This window comes from Nicotiana tomentosiformis, chromosome 4, assembly GCF_000390325.3.
Source record: "Nicotiana tomentosiformis chromosome 4, ASM39032v3, whole genome shotgun sequence".
NCBI classification, from domain to species: domain Eukaryota; kingdom Viridiplantae; phylum Streptophyta; class Magnoliopsida; order Solanales; family Solanaceae; genus Nicotiana; species Nicotiana tomentosiformis.
Window position 1 is genome coordinate 65282906 of NC_090815.1, and position 14997 is coordinate 65297902.

Below are 14997 nucleotides of genomic sequence, written 5' to 3' on the forward strand. Positions count from 1 at the left end.
CCAGTTAATGAAAATTATCAGTATTTACAATTCAGGTCAAGAAATATAAGCATTCTGAGTTACCTTCAACAGTAACAGAGGTATGTACAATCGGCCACACCTATCTCAGTTATGCCCTATGGGAGCTAACATGTATGGTTTAAGAGACGGACGGGATATCAGGATCCGGCTGGGGTTAGAGTAACCCAAAATTGTGGATGGATTGTTAGCATTAACTGACATTTCTGAAGGATATTGCAAATGTGCTAATAGATCTCCTTGTGAGACACCCAGAGGGTGCACTCTAAAATAGTACAGCTAGATATGAATACTACAAAGATAGGCACTGGAAGCCTTGAAGGGATAAATATTACCTTAGTGTAGCTCCCGTCCCTAGTGGAGATAGAATGTTAGGCAACCCAAAGAGCCAGTAGATAGAGCAAGGGGATCTAAAAGCAAAAGAATGTCTTGTTAGAGTTTTCAGAATGAAGTGATAGACATAAATGTTAGCAGGAAATAAGAAGAGAGTTAATGAAGCATTATGAGTAAGATGTGATACATGGATGATAACGGTAGATCAAAAAGATGACAGTATTACAGAGTTTATAGCCAAGTGAAGGAAAGGACGAGAGGTGACAGGCCTTGAGACAACAAAGGAGTATAGGCCATAAGTCATATCCCCATTTCAAGAAATAAGTTCGCGACTCTAACGCGACTACCAGAAGGAAAAGTTAGACCCCAGAGTAATAGAAATCAATATGGATTGGTGAACAAGATAAACCAAACATGAATTAGGGACTGAGTGATTTGATAATAGTCGGTATCACAAGAATATAAGAGGTTATGTTCTGGCGATAATAGAATAATGACAGAAGAATACCCTTTAAAGGTCATTCGGGAAGACGTTTCCCTAAAGCAAGCAATATGAGCAAAGTTAATCTTAAGGGACTGTATGTGCCAGTTATACTAAGTGTCACCCTCGCGAGAAAGGAATTTTTTATCCTTGGTATAGAAGGATTACCGCAAGGCGAGTAAGGGTCATCGATGATGTGAAAAGACGCCAAAGATGAAAAGGTAAAACATCTATAGGTAGATCGTCGTAGCTCCAACTCTTAGTACTCCCCTAAAGGGGGGAATATGAAGTGATGTGGCATTAAGTTAGAATTAAGTGGTTCTAGTAACTATGGAATAGTAAAGGAAGAATGCAAAAAAAAATATGAAAGGAATGAGATTGTACTTATCCTGCAGATATGCTACGATTCCAGAACATTATGCAAGCACGGCGTCAAGGAGATGAAGTAAGGGTTCCTACCCGAGATGTTATTGATAGATAAGGAACCAGTGCGAGACGTAAGTTAAGACAAAGGAAATAACCCAAGAAAGATTACGCGGAATATTAATATCAGAATGGGCCAACGAGTAGTTAGTAGTTGATTCAGGAAGAGCCTAGTTATGGCTAAACAAGAGGACACAAACAAATCAATAGATTGTGCAAGACGAACATAGTGAACCCCAACATGGAAAATTCAGTCTCGCAGATATAACATCGTGATCCTTAAGATATATTCATATAGGAGTTTGGGTAGTTAAAGGTAAATGAAATAGAATGCCACTGGGAAGACAGTCAAAATATTAGTTCAGAAGCAACCCTACAAGCACAAGGGCATGGAAATAAGTAACTACGGATAATTATAGGTGGGGAAGAACATCAAAAAAGAAATTCCGTCAAGTTTACGATGTGATAAGCTTGTAACTTTACAAGAGCCAAAAGGTCTCCCTAAATACTACAACAAAAGACTAGTTGAGAAAATAATGAAGAAGGCTTCAACCTAAGCACAACGACCAAAAAAGGAAATGGTCTTGTAACAACAGTCTCACAACAACATTGTATGCACTCCATAAGGAAGTGGCACCCAGCGTGGTTAATGAGCGGGAAATGAAACCAAAAGTAATATTCGAGACCATATGAATTGCACAAAATTCCGGCATGCATGGGAACTAAGATAACCCTAAGAATGCACGCAACAAGGGGCAGAAAGACTAGGAAAAGTAATTGCTTACGTTGGAAGAAAGCTGGGATGGAAAGAAAGGAATTATTTGGTCAATGTGCCAGGGCTAGTTACGTTATGAACGCACTTAAGATTTCAGAGTATTATCCATGCAGCATATATGTTGACAGTCATACAGCCATATTCTATAACGGCCTTACAAGAAAACCAGTTAGAAAAGTACCAACATTATAAAAAGTCAGTATGGAGCTACCACCAGATTGTGTATGCACCAGAGGTGCAAGTATTATAAGAAAGCTTCAAGTTGTGAATGTGAATTATACCTATGTGGAAGGAGGATTATGAAGGAGATAGAAGATATGATGTGAAACTTTAAGATAAGTAAGGTAAAGGTGGACAACGTACGAGATACTCAAATGCAGAAGGTTGTGAATAGTCCTTACTTCGGATAGAAGGCTAGAAGTGTGGAGATTCAATATCCAGGGATGATAGTGGCGTCGTCAGTGGCATACCTTCCCGACTATGGTTACTAGGTATCAAGAGGCCTAGTCAAGAGAGTAAAGAAGAGTTAGAGACGATGTGATCTCTCGCTTAATGTTCCATAATAACATAAGAAAATCTATGGGGCAAGCAAGTTGAAGGAAGGTTGCAAGTAGTATAAATAGATATGTGTAAGTCACAAAGTATGAGGTGAGATTAGGCCATCATTCTTAAGATAAACAGTAATGAGGAAGCATTAAAGGACATAGATTTATACATATGGGATGAGCAATGAACGTAAGCTGGAGTTTGGTAGTAGACCTTAGTAACGATAAATTGAGGTGAGAATATGGTATATTATGACCTACTTAGATGCAATAAAGTCATGCGGATAGATAACCGGGTCTATGAAATAAGATATAGCAATATTCGTAAGTTTGACAAAGTACCGAGCGAAGAACTTCAGTATACCTATAGATGCCCAGAGGGACATCTTGTCAAACTCGGTATATGTTTACAAAGTGAGGCCTAGAGATTGGCTAAAAGATGGAGGGAAGAGTCACATAGGCACACCTACAAGGAAAAAAAAAGTCATACAAGCTGCATGACAGAAGGTAGCAAGAGTTACGAGATTGGAAGAATTTCGACCACAGGCCATGGTGTGAGAAAGAGACCTACATGTGGGAATACCCTAGACTTTGGATTATTCACAGAATAGTTGCCTAGATGGCAAGAAGAGTACTAAAGTATTCGGAAGACATAAGTTACGAAAATGATAAGTACATCAGTCAACATTCGAGGACGAATATTCCAAAAGGGGGAATAATGTTACACCCCATGTTTTCATACGTGGAAGTACGCCATAAGTAAATTGATATAAGCTCAGAAATGAGATATTACATTCCGCATTTTCGTACGTAAAAGTTTCGTCGTAAGCTAATCGACGTAAATTCGAGAATGAGATTATTTTGGGATTATAAGTATTATGCTATTTCAAAGAAGTGATAAGTAAATTCATGAAGGTGAGAGGGTAAGCAAATCGAAGAAGATGAGTTTCGTCGAAGTTTGACATTTTAGGATAAAATACGGTCCAAGCTATAATACCCGGTATTTATGGACTAATACCATACAAGATACCACATGACCATAGGTGTACAAAGTGTGTTCAAAGTAAATAGTATTCTAAGTAATTTGAGATTATTTCTAATTATGTGGATAATTGAATAATTATTTATTAATGAGAAATTAACTAATTAATTAAGGAAATAAGTGGGCAATTATTGGATAAGGATTTAGTCTTTAACATGGCAGCCCACAAAGTCACAAAAATGTGACTCTTAAAGCTCACCTATATGTGGAATATTAAGAATAATAGTGGCTTAGTCATAGAAAGAGTGGGGCCACTCTCTTTAGTAAAGACTTCTAACATAAACCATTAAAATACATGTTATATTTGTAATTTGAGGAGATTGGCAATTCAAGCTACCAGTATGCTAAAATTAGTCCTCCTAGGGGCGGCAATATGGATTATTTACATCCTAAAGGTGGGCCAAGAGAAACTAGTGATTATGGCCATTCATATGAAAGGACTAGTTTGCTTGAACATGCAGTACTTGACAAAAGGCATGCTCGAGCACCTATTTTTTTGGAACCCCTTAGAGAGTATATTGTTGATGCCGAGTTTCCTCGAAGAGATGTCATTAACAGCAGTTCATAGGATCACCATTCATTCAATAAACAGTCAGTTTGAAAGAAATTTCTTGGTTGAAAGCAAACGGATGAAGCTTCAAATATGTATTTGCAATTCTAAGAGATTTGCAACGAAGATATATTGTGTAATCGTAACGGGATTTTGCGATTCTAAGAGAGCACGGTACAACCTTTCCCAAGAATATCGTACGGATTTTTCCCTACTCCAGGTATGTTAAGGCTATTCCTTCTTTCTTTTGGCGTGATCTATATAACACAAACGAAACGAGTAAATACGCAACTTTCATAAATGACTCTATTCATAGAAATACTATGGGTGTCTATATTCTCGATTCCCCTTGTGAATTATTATTATATCTTCTGTTCATGGGTCTCAGAAAAATACGTATTTGATAAAGTCTATCCGACAGGCATATTATTTTTATGACATTCCGAGAAATCTTATTAATGTATTTCAAATGCATTTCATTCATTTATACATGTACATTGACCCATGACCAAATGGCATTATATACGCGTATATTATATGTATATGGGATATGGGAAAAGGTTACGACGTTATATACGCACTGCCACCTAATCAGCTGGTATACGTTGATGATTTTGCCCACAGTGGCCGAGATGATATAATGGGATACCCTCAGAGGCTTGATAATGTTATGAACACATGTACCTATGCACGACATGACATTCATACGCATACGCATGACACTATGAGTATTTAATGATTTATAGAATTATTCAAACTTACATGTCGAGTCTTTTACTTCATGTTTCTCTCATGTCTATTATTTACTGATTTTCATTCATTACATACTCGGTATATTATTTATACTGACATCCCTTTTTCCTGGGGATGCTGCATTTCATGCCCGCAGGTCCCGATAGACAGGTCGAGGGTCCTCCAAATAGGATATCAGCTCAGCGGAAGATGTTGGTGCGCTCCATTTGCTCCGGAGTTTCTTATTTGGTTAGTACGATTTAGACATGTATTGATTGGTATGTCGGGGCCCTATCTCGGCCTTATAACGTTTATATACTCTTAGAGGCTTGTGGACATATGTCATGTATATGAAATATTGTATGGCCTTGTCGGCCTATGTTCAGTATACGAGTGATTATTTTGGCCTTATAGGCTGTATAAGTCAGTATATCAGGTTGGGTCGTGTTATGTCGAGTGTTCCCTCATGTTTTATTCTTGTTAACTCATATGACCCTTCTGGCCCATTTACCCATGTTGATGTGATAATAAAAATACGTTACGTTGGTACTCGATTGAGTAAGGCACCGGGTGCCCATCGCGTCCCATCGGTTTGGGTCGTGACACTGGCCTACTGTGGCGTGCAGCCCAATCCGATAATAATAAAGCCTATAAGGCCTGCTACGGCGTACAACCCGATTAATATAATAATAATAATAATATATAAGAGGCCAATATGGCCAGCTATGGTGTGCAGACCGATTCACAATATCACTCAGAACACGGCTCTCAGACCCCAACTCAGTCATCAATCTCTCTAGTCTCTCGGGCTCACAAATCTCATACCAATCAACCCAAACAATGATAACATGATGTAACAACAGATGATAACAGAGACTGAGATATGATATGCAAATGAATGAATATAACTGGGTATATAATTATAATTTAAGCAAATAACCCAACAGCAGAGATGACCTTCGTAGGTCCCAACAGAAGAAGCATATTGCCTAAACATGATTTCTAACATGATTCATAGCTCATATAATCTAACAAATAGGGAGAACATGGAGGTAATAAGATATAACAGCAAAACAAGTCCAGTTATAATCTAATAGTCAACTAGAATCATGATTTTCTCGGTGCACGCCCACACGTTCGTCACCTAGCATGTGCGCCACCTCAATACATCTTTTTTAACACAGCTCCTAGGGTTACAATACCCTCAAATCCAAGTTTATATATGTTACTTACCTCGAACAAGCCAAATCCAATATCGAGCAAACCAACCCATACTCTATGAATTCCATCCCGTGCGTACCGACCTCCGAACGGCTTGAAACTAGCCAAAAGCAACTGAAGAACATCAAATAATGCCAAAGGAAACAAACCCAATCGATAAAGGTGGAATCTTTAATCAAAAGCCCAAAGTCAACTAAAAAGTCAAACCCAGGCTCGCATCTCGGAACCCGACAAAACTCACAAAATCCGATAACCCATTCAATTATGAGTCCAATCATACTAGTTTTACTCAAATCTGACTCTGAATCGATGTTTAAAACTCAAAAAGTCTCTTTATGAAAGTTTAGACAAAAACTCCAATTTCTCTTTCAAAATCATAAATCAAATACCAAAATCGAAGATGGATTCATGAAATATAATCAAAATAGAATAGAAAACACTTACCCTGATTCTTGTGGCGAAAATAGCCTAAAACATCGCCTCAATCCGAGCTCCACAGCTCAAAATATGCTAAGATGTCCGAAACCTTCGAAATAGAGTACTTTATACACTGTTCCAGAGGTACCCTTCATGATTGCGGTCACAAACCTCGCGATCGCGACTATAAAATTTTCCAGGATAATTTTTACCCTATGCGATCGTGGCCATTACCCCGCGATCGCGATGAACAAACTTCCATTAACCCTTTCCAAACTCTTCTCAGATAGCTTGTAGTTTATCAGCTATAACTTTTTGTATATAACTCCAAATGACAAACAGTTTACTTTTCTGCCAACTAGACACAAAGAGCTACAACTTTTATTTTTGGATCATCTCCAATTTCCTTATAGATTGCATGATATAAGCTTCTAAATTCGAGTTAGCGACAACAGGATTTTCCTCCACGCGATCGCAAAAAGGCTTCCGTGATCGCGATTCACAGTGCCCCAACAACAAATTTGCTCTTCGCGAACGCGACCCAAAGTCCGCGATCGTGCTGCACAACTGTGTGGCCAAAAACCAGCAACTGAAAATGGCCTAGAAATGATCCAAAACCACCTCGAAACTCACCCGAGCCCCTCGGGACCTCGTTCGAACATACCAACAAGTCCCAAAACATAACACGGACCTATTCGAGGCCTCAAATCATACATAACAACATCAAAACCACGAATCGTCGATCAAGATCAATCTCTTAAGTTCATAAACTTCGAACTTCTAATCAAGCGTCCAATTCAAGCCTAACCAATCCGGAAATAACCCAAATTTTGCATACAAGTTCCAAATGACATAACGAACCTATTCCAACTTCCATAACAATAACTCGAACCCGATATCATGAAAGTCAACTCTCAATCAAACTTATGAACATTCCAAACCTTCAAATTTCCAACTTTTGCCAATCATTGCCAAAACCTTCTAGAAATATCCAAATGCAAATACGAGCATAAGTCCAAGTCCAAAATCACCGTCCTGACCTAACGGAACCATCAAAACTCCGATCCGAGGTCAAATACTAAAAAGTCAAACTATGTCAACTCTTCCAACTTAAAGCTTCCTAGTTGAGAATCATTCTTCCAAATCAATTCCGAATCACCTGAAAACCAAAATCGACGATTCACACAAGTCATAATACATCATACGAAACTACTCAAGACTTCAAATAGCTGAACGGAATGCAAATACTCCAAACGACCGGTCGGGTCGTTACATTCTCCCCTACTTAAACATACGTTCGTTCTCGAACGTGCCAAGAGTCGTTCCAAGGCCATCAATTCACTGTGTAATCTTACCATGCACATACCTGGGGGTGGTCCCACGTCACACCAATACATATAAGTCTGCCAACTCAACATAACCGAAGATTCTTCCTTCAACCTTAGCCCATAAACCTTGGAACCCAATTTCCAACATCCGAAATTCCTTACAAGACTCGAATCTTGCATTTACACACTGTATAAGTCTGATCAAGTTGTATCAAGCCATAACCATAACCCAAGATGAAATCACATGGTATACCACATAACTATCATACTCGTAGCAATAATTTCCGATCACAGTAACTGCTCAAAACAAACCGGGTACCGGTTATAAACCTCATATCAAATAAACCATTCGTACACTGCCAATGATGAAAGAAACACACAGAAACTCATAACCACTCATCAGATCAACAAGTCATGGAGCTCTCTCTCGTCCGACAAGAACCAAAGCCAAATCCTAAGCCGACTTTCGATATTATTATTCCAAACATCCCTTAGTCAAATCCGATAGTATCTATTCTAGGTCCAATGACCTTATCTCATCAAACACAACTATTATATTGACATGCCACACTAATATAACCTAAAGCCATAAACAGTGCAATATGTGTACCAATAAGCAACAATTCAAGTATACTCAGATATGGAAAAATGACTCAATGAGAGAACTGTCCCATAAGCTCAACAAGTACCATCACAACGCAATGGTATGAACCCATCACACACAATAGAACTAAGACACACGAATCTATCACAAAGGATCATATCTCAACATAACCCAGCTGTAATGTGTGACCCCATCCAAACACTGGTCCATATGAAATACCTCAAGCCACAGTGCTTAAGATCAACAACCACGTGCAATTCGACATCAAGTACACGAAGTGCATGACCATAACCATGGAGAAGCGAATAAAAATATATACCACAGCCTAGAAAGACCATAACCAAGGCGCAATCAGCCATTTTACTCCCCAATAATCATCTCGCTCAAATTCCACTATAAGGCCCAAACAGAACCGCACCATGTGTGCATATAACCAACGAATCACCACCCCTCGTAGCATAGAAGAGTGACATATAGAACATATCAGAACATGAACAATCTCAACTCTAACCGAATGACTCACCCCTCAATACTAACAGTTTTGAGTCAACAAATCTGACCTGGTGTAGAATGCACATCCTCATTGGGCCTACCAATGGGTCCTCAAACCAACTCCGGTCATCCCCAAATGGATAAATGGCCCTCCAAAAGTCCACAATGACCTAACCATAGCACGTATTTCCATCTAGCAAACTTTGGTCACATCTTCACAGTCCGCAACCCCAAAATAATCTGCTTCTGAGAACTCCCAATCTCCAAATTCATAGAACACATGAATCACCATAGCCAATCCCAACTCCACCACTCGAATGACTAACACATCTCTCATACATAATTATCCCTACGAAAAATACTTCAATAATTCCTCCATGCCACATAGAAAAATCTGAACATCAGCAGTCGATCAACCAGGCGAGTACCGCAATACCAATGAAGTATCTGTAAGTCAAAACATAGTATGCCTTCTGAAATGCGTACCCTTCTCAGGCACTACTAAGTAGTAATAGCATTCATCTAGTCCTCTGAAACCGTCCATGTTGTCTAAGAATTCATGACCTTCCCTTCAAAACTGAACTGTGACCTTGCACATGCAAATCTCAATCCCACACAACACACCGCATCTATTATGCCATCATATGAAAAGCACGAGAATCTCATAATCAACTCTGATTCACCAACAAAATACATACCTGATCAGTCAGAAACCTTCTGTTTTATCTCATCTAGGAGAAAATCACAATACGCAACATGCTCCTCACGCCGGTAAGAAATATCTATCTCAAACCGTAGTAGAACCATCGAGAACTCTTCGAAACCCATTTGCACATAACCAAGCCATCAGAACTGAATCTCTCTAACTCCACCAAGCCATCATAACTGAATCTCTCTAACTCCACCAAGCCACGCAGGTCGCCAAACCCAAGAGTATTGCCACAAAACACCTGTAGAGACTCACCATATCATAAGTACCCAAAGAACCGATTATATCCATTACCGTGTTGATCCAACCTACTACCAAACTATCCTATTTCTTCGAGTTCCTTCTGAATTACCCTCAAGTTGACACTTCTCCTTGCCAGAACACCACGATCATTACCCAAACCTCACCACCAGAGATCCCAGCATAAAACCACACCGCCCTAAGGCCCATAAGCCGATGTATTCTCTCTTAAGCACCCCAAAAGTAACACAACCGAGACACCCACTCTGAAGAGTCCTTCTGTGAATCTAAAGTCGTTCCCTTCACCTTCTTGATACTAAAATGTAGAATCCATAATGATATAGAAATATCGCAAGTCCCGACACCATCCGATGCAAATATTAGATTCTAGCCATATACAAGTCCGGAAAATTCTCAATTGCCACATATAAATCTTGAATCCATTAGAACCTTCTCGAGAGTCATCCACTTTGCTCAAATCTCAATTGCACCAACCAAATGGGTCGAACGACCTGTGCCTCATTAGCACGACAATACCCCAAGAAGTAATTCACACCTCTAAGCAACTAAGTGAATCCTTTTCTTGGTACATTACATATATCACGAACAATAACCCTAGACCATTTCCAAGACTCCCATATATCCATAAGGTGTAATACATCATGCATCCAAAAATTCCTTACTCAAGTCATCCTCAAAACCAACCTCTACAAGTCATCGATCTATAAGTATGCCTCAGACCGAAACCAATACAACATGTAACCATGCAATCAAATCGTCGATAGCAGACTCCCCCAATTGGATCAAGCTATAGAATAAAACATACGATAATTCACAATGTCCCTACTCTATTACGGCCATAATCCTGCAATGAGATTCAACTAAATCCTTCACAAGCTCCTGCAACACAACCCATAAAAATACTTCAAACCATCCGCTAATCCCGCATGTATCCTAGTGACAGTCATGTCAACTTTCTCAACCAATCCAAACTTAAATCGCAACACATATAACCCAATGGTAGAAAAGAAACCCTCCACACAACATCATAAGGATCACACATCCGTAGATTACCCCGCAGGAGATAACCCATCTGCTTAACCTCAAATTGGCATCTCTCTATACCCTTCCACAGCCACAACTATTACACAATCACTTAATCTTCTTGAGTCTGAAGTCATCAACAAGACATGAAAATCTACTTCATTCCACAAATGAAAAAACATGAATTAATCTCACAAAAACCTTCATAACTCAAGACTGTATGACACATCCACAGAAATCGAGCATCCAATAGTCCTTTTCACACCTCGAACAAGCCAACCCATACTCTAGGAATGACATCTCGTGCATACCGACCTCTGAACGGCTCAAAACTAGCAAAAAGCAACTCAAGAACATCAAATAATGTCAAAGGAAACAAACTCAATCGATAAAGGTGGAATCTTTAATCAAAGGTCCAAAGTCAACCAAAAAGTCAAACCCGGGCCCGCATCTCGGAGTTACGAGTTTAAAACTTAAAAATTCACTTTATGAAAGTTTACTCAAATCCGACTCCGAATCAATGTTTAAAACTTAAAAATTCACTTTATGAAAGTTTAGACAAAAGCCCCAATTTCTCTTTCAAAATCATCAATCAAATGCCAAAATCGAAGATGGGTTCATGAAATAAAATCAAAACCGAGTAGAAAATACTTATCCCAATCCATGTGGTAAAAACAACCTCAAAAATCGCCTCAATCCGAGCTCCATAGCTCAAAATATGCTAAAATGTCCGAAACAACAAATTTGCTCTTCACGAATGCGACCCAAAGTCCGCGATCGTGCTGCACAACCGTGTGGCCAAAAACCAGCAACTAAAAATGGCCTAGAAATGGTCCAAAACCACCCCAAAACTCACCCGATCCCCTCGGGACCCCGTCCGAACATACCAACAAGTCCCAAAACATAACATCCCAAAACATAACACGACCTATTCGAGGCCTCAAATCATACATAACAACATCAAAATCACGAATCATCGATCAAGATCAATCTCTTAAGTTCATAAACTTCAAACTTCGAATCAAGCGTCCGATTTAAGCCTAACCAATCCGGAATGAACCCAAATTTTGCATACAAGTTCCAAAAGACATAACAAACCTATTCCAACTCCCAGAACAATAATTCGAACCCGATATCATCAAAGTCAACTCTCAATCAAACTTATAAACATTCCAAACCTTTAAATTTCTAACTTTCGCCAATTAGTGCTGAAACCTTCTAATAATATCCAAATGCAAATCCGGGCATACGCCCAAGTCCAAAATCACCATTCGGCCCTAACGGAACCATCAAAACTCCGATCCGAGGTCAAACAATAAAAAGTCAAACAATGCCAACTCTTCCAACTTAAAGCTTTCTAGTTGAGAATCATTCTTCTAAATCAATTTCGAATCACCTGAAAACCAAAATCGACGATTCACATAAGTCATAATACTTCATACGAAGCTACTCAAGACTTCAAATAGCTGAACGAAATGCAAATGCTTAAAACGACTGGTCGGGTCATTACATTACTCCTTCGGCATGTGCGGGCAACAAAATTTCTCCTCGGGTGGTCACATTTATTAAGTTGAAGCCAGCTAGAAGATTTGTCGCCGGAATGATGTTCTCGGTTAACTTCTCTTGCTCCAAAACTAAACATTGTATGATGTTGGCTGAACTTCCTAGATCAACCAAAACACGCTTAATCTTAAAATCTAGAACATTAAGCGAAATTACCAGAGCATCATTGTGTGGTAGAAGGAGTCGATCTGCATCTTCCTCCGTGAACATGATGTCATCTTTTGGGACTTCCTGGATCCTCTTGCCATGAGTCACCGATATCTTCGTCTTCTTTGCTGCCAAAAATGTCACTCTGGACCTCGTCGCCTTCGAAGATCATATTGATTGTGATTTGAGCCGACCCTACCGCCGGCTTCGATGGTTCCGCATTATCTCGATTTCTACCATAGTTGTTCTTGGCGAGGCCGCTAAGAAACTCTCTAAGGTGACCATTATTTAACAATGTTGCCACTTCTTCATGAAAATGTTGGCACTCCCCAGTTCTACGGCCGTGAGTCCCATGGAATTCACACCACATATTAGGATCCCTTTGGCTTAGATCCGATCGGATTGGTTTTGGGAACTGAGCTTCTTTAATATTCCTCATTGCCATCTCTAATTCTACCAGGCTGATATTGAAGTTGTAATCGGATAACCTGGGAGACGCTGAATCTTGAGAACCCGACACCTCTTTTTTCTTGCAACGATCTGCTACTTTGACCACGATCCTTCCTTCTATCGGAAGTGAACCTATCTGACGACTGGAATCTTTTATTACCACGTCCATCGGCTCTCTCGTAAGGTTGAAAACGAACTCTAGAGGGTCTCCGATCCACATCAAAATCACTTTTGAATTTATCCTGATTCCAATCACGATTTTGTCCTTTGGAGGACGCCGAGGAGCCAAGTTGATCATCTTCTATTCTTATCTTCGACTTGTAGCAATTGTGAACATCCGCTTATATGGTCGCCTAAACCTCGAGCAAGCTCTCCTTTAATTTCTGGGAGGCGTCGTAACTCAGTGGATTGAGACCTTTTATAAATGCCTCCACTGCCCACTCGTCCGAAATGCTGGTAACAACATCCTTTCTTTCTGGAACCGGATCACGAATTCTCGCAGCAACTCTGATTCTCCTTGCGAAATTCTAAATATATCCGCCTTTCTAGCCTGGACCTTTCTTGCTCCAACATGAGCTTTGATGAACGAATCTGCAAGCATTTCAAAAGAATCGATTGAATGCTCAGGTAAGAGAGAATACCATGTCAGGGCACCCTTCGTAAGGATTTTGCCAAACTTTTTCAACAAAATCGACTCGATCTCATGCTGAGCCAAGTCATTTCCTTTTACTGTCGTGGTATAGGTCGTGATGTGCTCCTGTGGGTCCGATGTCCCATCATACTTTGGAATATCCGTCATCTTAAACCTCTTTGGGATCAGTTCCGGTGTCGCGCTTGGTTTAAATGACAACTGTGTATACTTCCTCGAATCTGGTCCTTTTAGCATCGACGGCGCACCCGGTATCTAATCCATCCAAGCATGAAACTTATTCGCGTTCTGATCCATTTGTTCATTCATTTCTCTCATGAATCTCATGAGCTCAGTTTTGAAAGGATCATTCAAGTTGTTGTTCCTAGATCCACTACCGGTCTCTCCGGCTTCATCGAAATCGACTTCATCCCTTGGAGTGTTGTTATCGGTTCTTTGAGCCATCTGATTTGCGGGAACGCTGGGAGGAACCTGAGTCCTTCTATTAGCGTTATTGGAAGCACTCGATAACTCCTGCTTCAATTCCGTTATCACACGATCTTGCCTAGAGAGGTGATCCATAATCGCCTTTTGTTGTTCTCTAAAGATTTTGACTGTTTCGACAACGTGCTCATCCTCCGCATCATCAGGAGTCGGGCCCTGCACATGCCGAGTATATTGCCCTTTGCGAACCGGGGTTGCTTCATCCCCTTCGTTGCGGGTTTCGCTAGTTGAATCATCACGCCGGAACGCATCTTCTCGTTCATCATGTGCTCCAACATTGTAAGCGTTGTTGGTATCATTAGCTGTCATATCTGATTTTACTAAGGAAAGGGTCAAAACTTGTTAGTAGTAAATGGATGAATCAAAGCAACTACGCATTTGTCTATGCCCTACGGGGGTGCCAAACTGTTTACCTGTAAAATATTAAAGTGAAATCTATAGCGTGATTTATATACAAACGAATCGATTTGACCCAAAAATAATAAGTCAATGAGAACAAAAGTAAGATTGTCAAATGAAATTAAAGAAGATAACAAGCCTGACTGAGAGCTTAGCCTTTCGATGACAAAAGTGAATGCAATATTCAAGTATCAGAATTGAGCGCAATATGACAATAGATTATAGCTTTTGTGTAGAGATTTCTCGTGTCTACAATGGATGTTAATCCTTCTATTTATAGCCCCATTCAGGGAGACAAGATCCTCAAATTAAGTTCCTCTTGAATGAGAACAAAAACGTCATCGATGGGTGC

At 39.8% G+C, this 14997-nt stretch overlaps 1 protein-coding gene across 1 annotated transcript; it reads right to left on the reverse strand.

The window, feature by feature from the left end:
• Positions 1-13532: 13532 nt before the first annotated feature.
• Positions 13533-14000, reverse strand: LOC138909833 (uncharacterized). Its single transcript, XM_070201050.1, has one exon. The coding sequence runs from the start codon at positions 13998-14000 to the stop codon at positions 13533-13535; it is 468 nt and encodes a 155-aa protein (XP_070057151.1).
• Positions 14001-14997: the final 997 nt, after the last annotated feature.

Bases quoted from the DNA above. Each gene is read 5' to 3' on its own strand.
- LOC138909833 (XM_070201050.1), bottom strand. From the start codon at position 14,000: ATGCTAAAAGGACCAGATTCGAGGAAGTATACACAGTTGTCATTTAAA.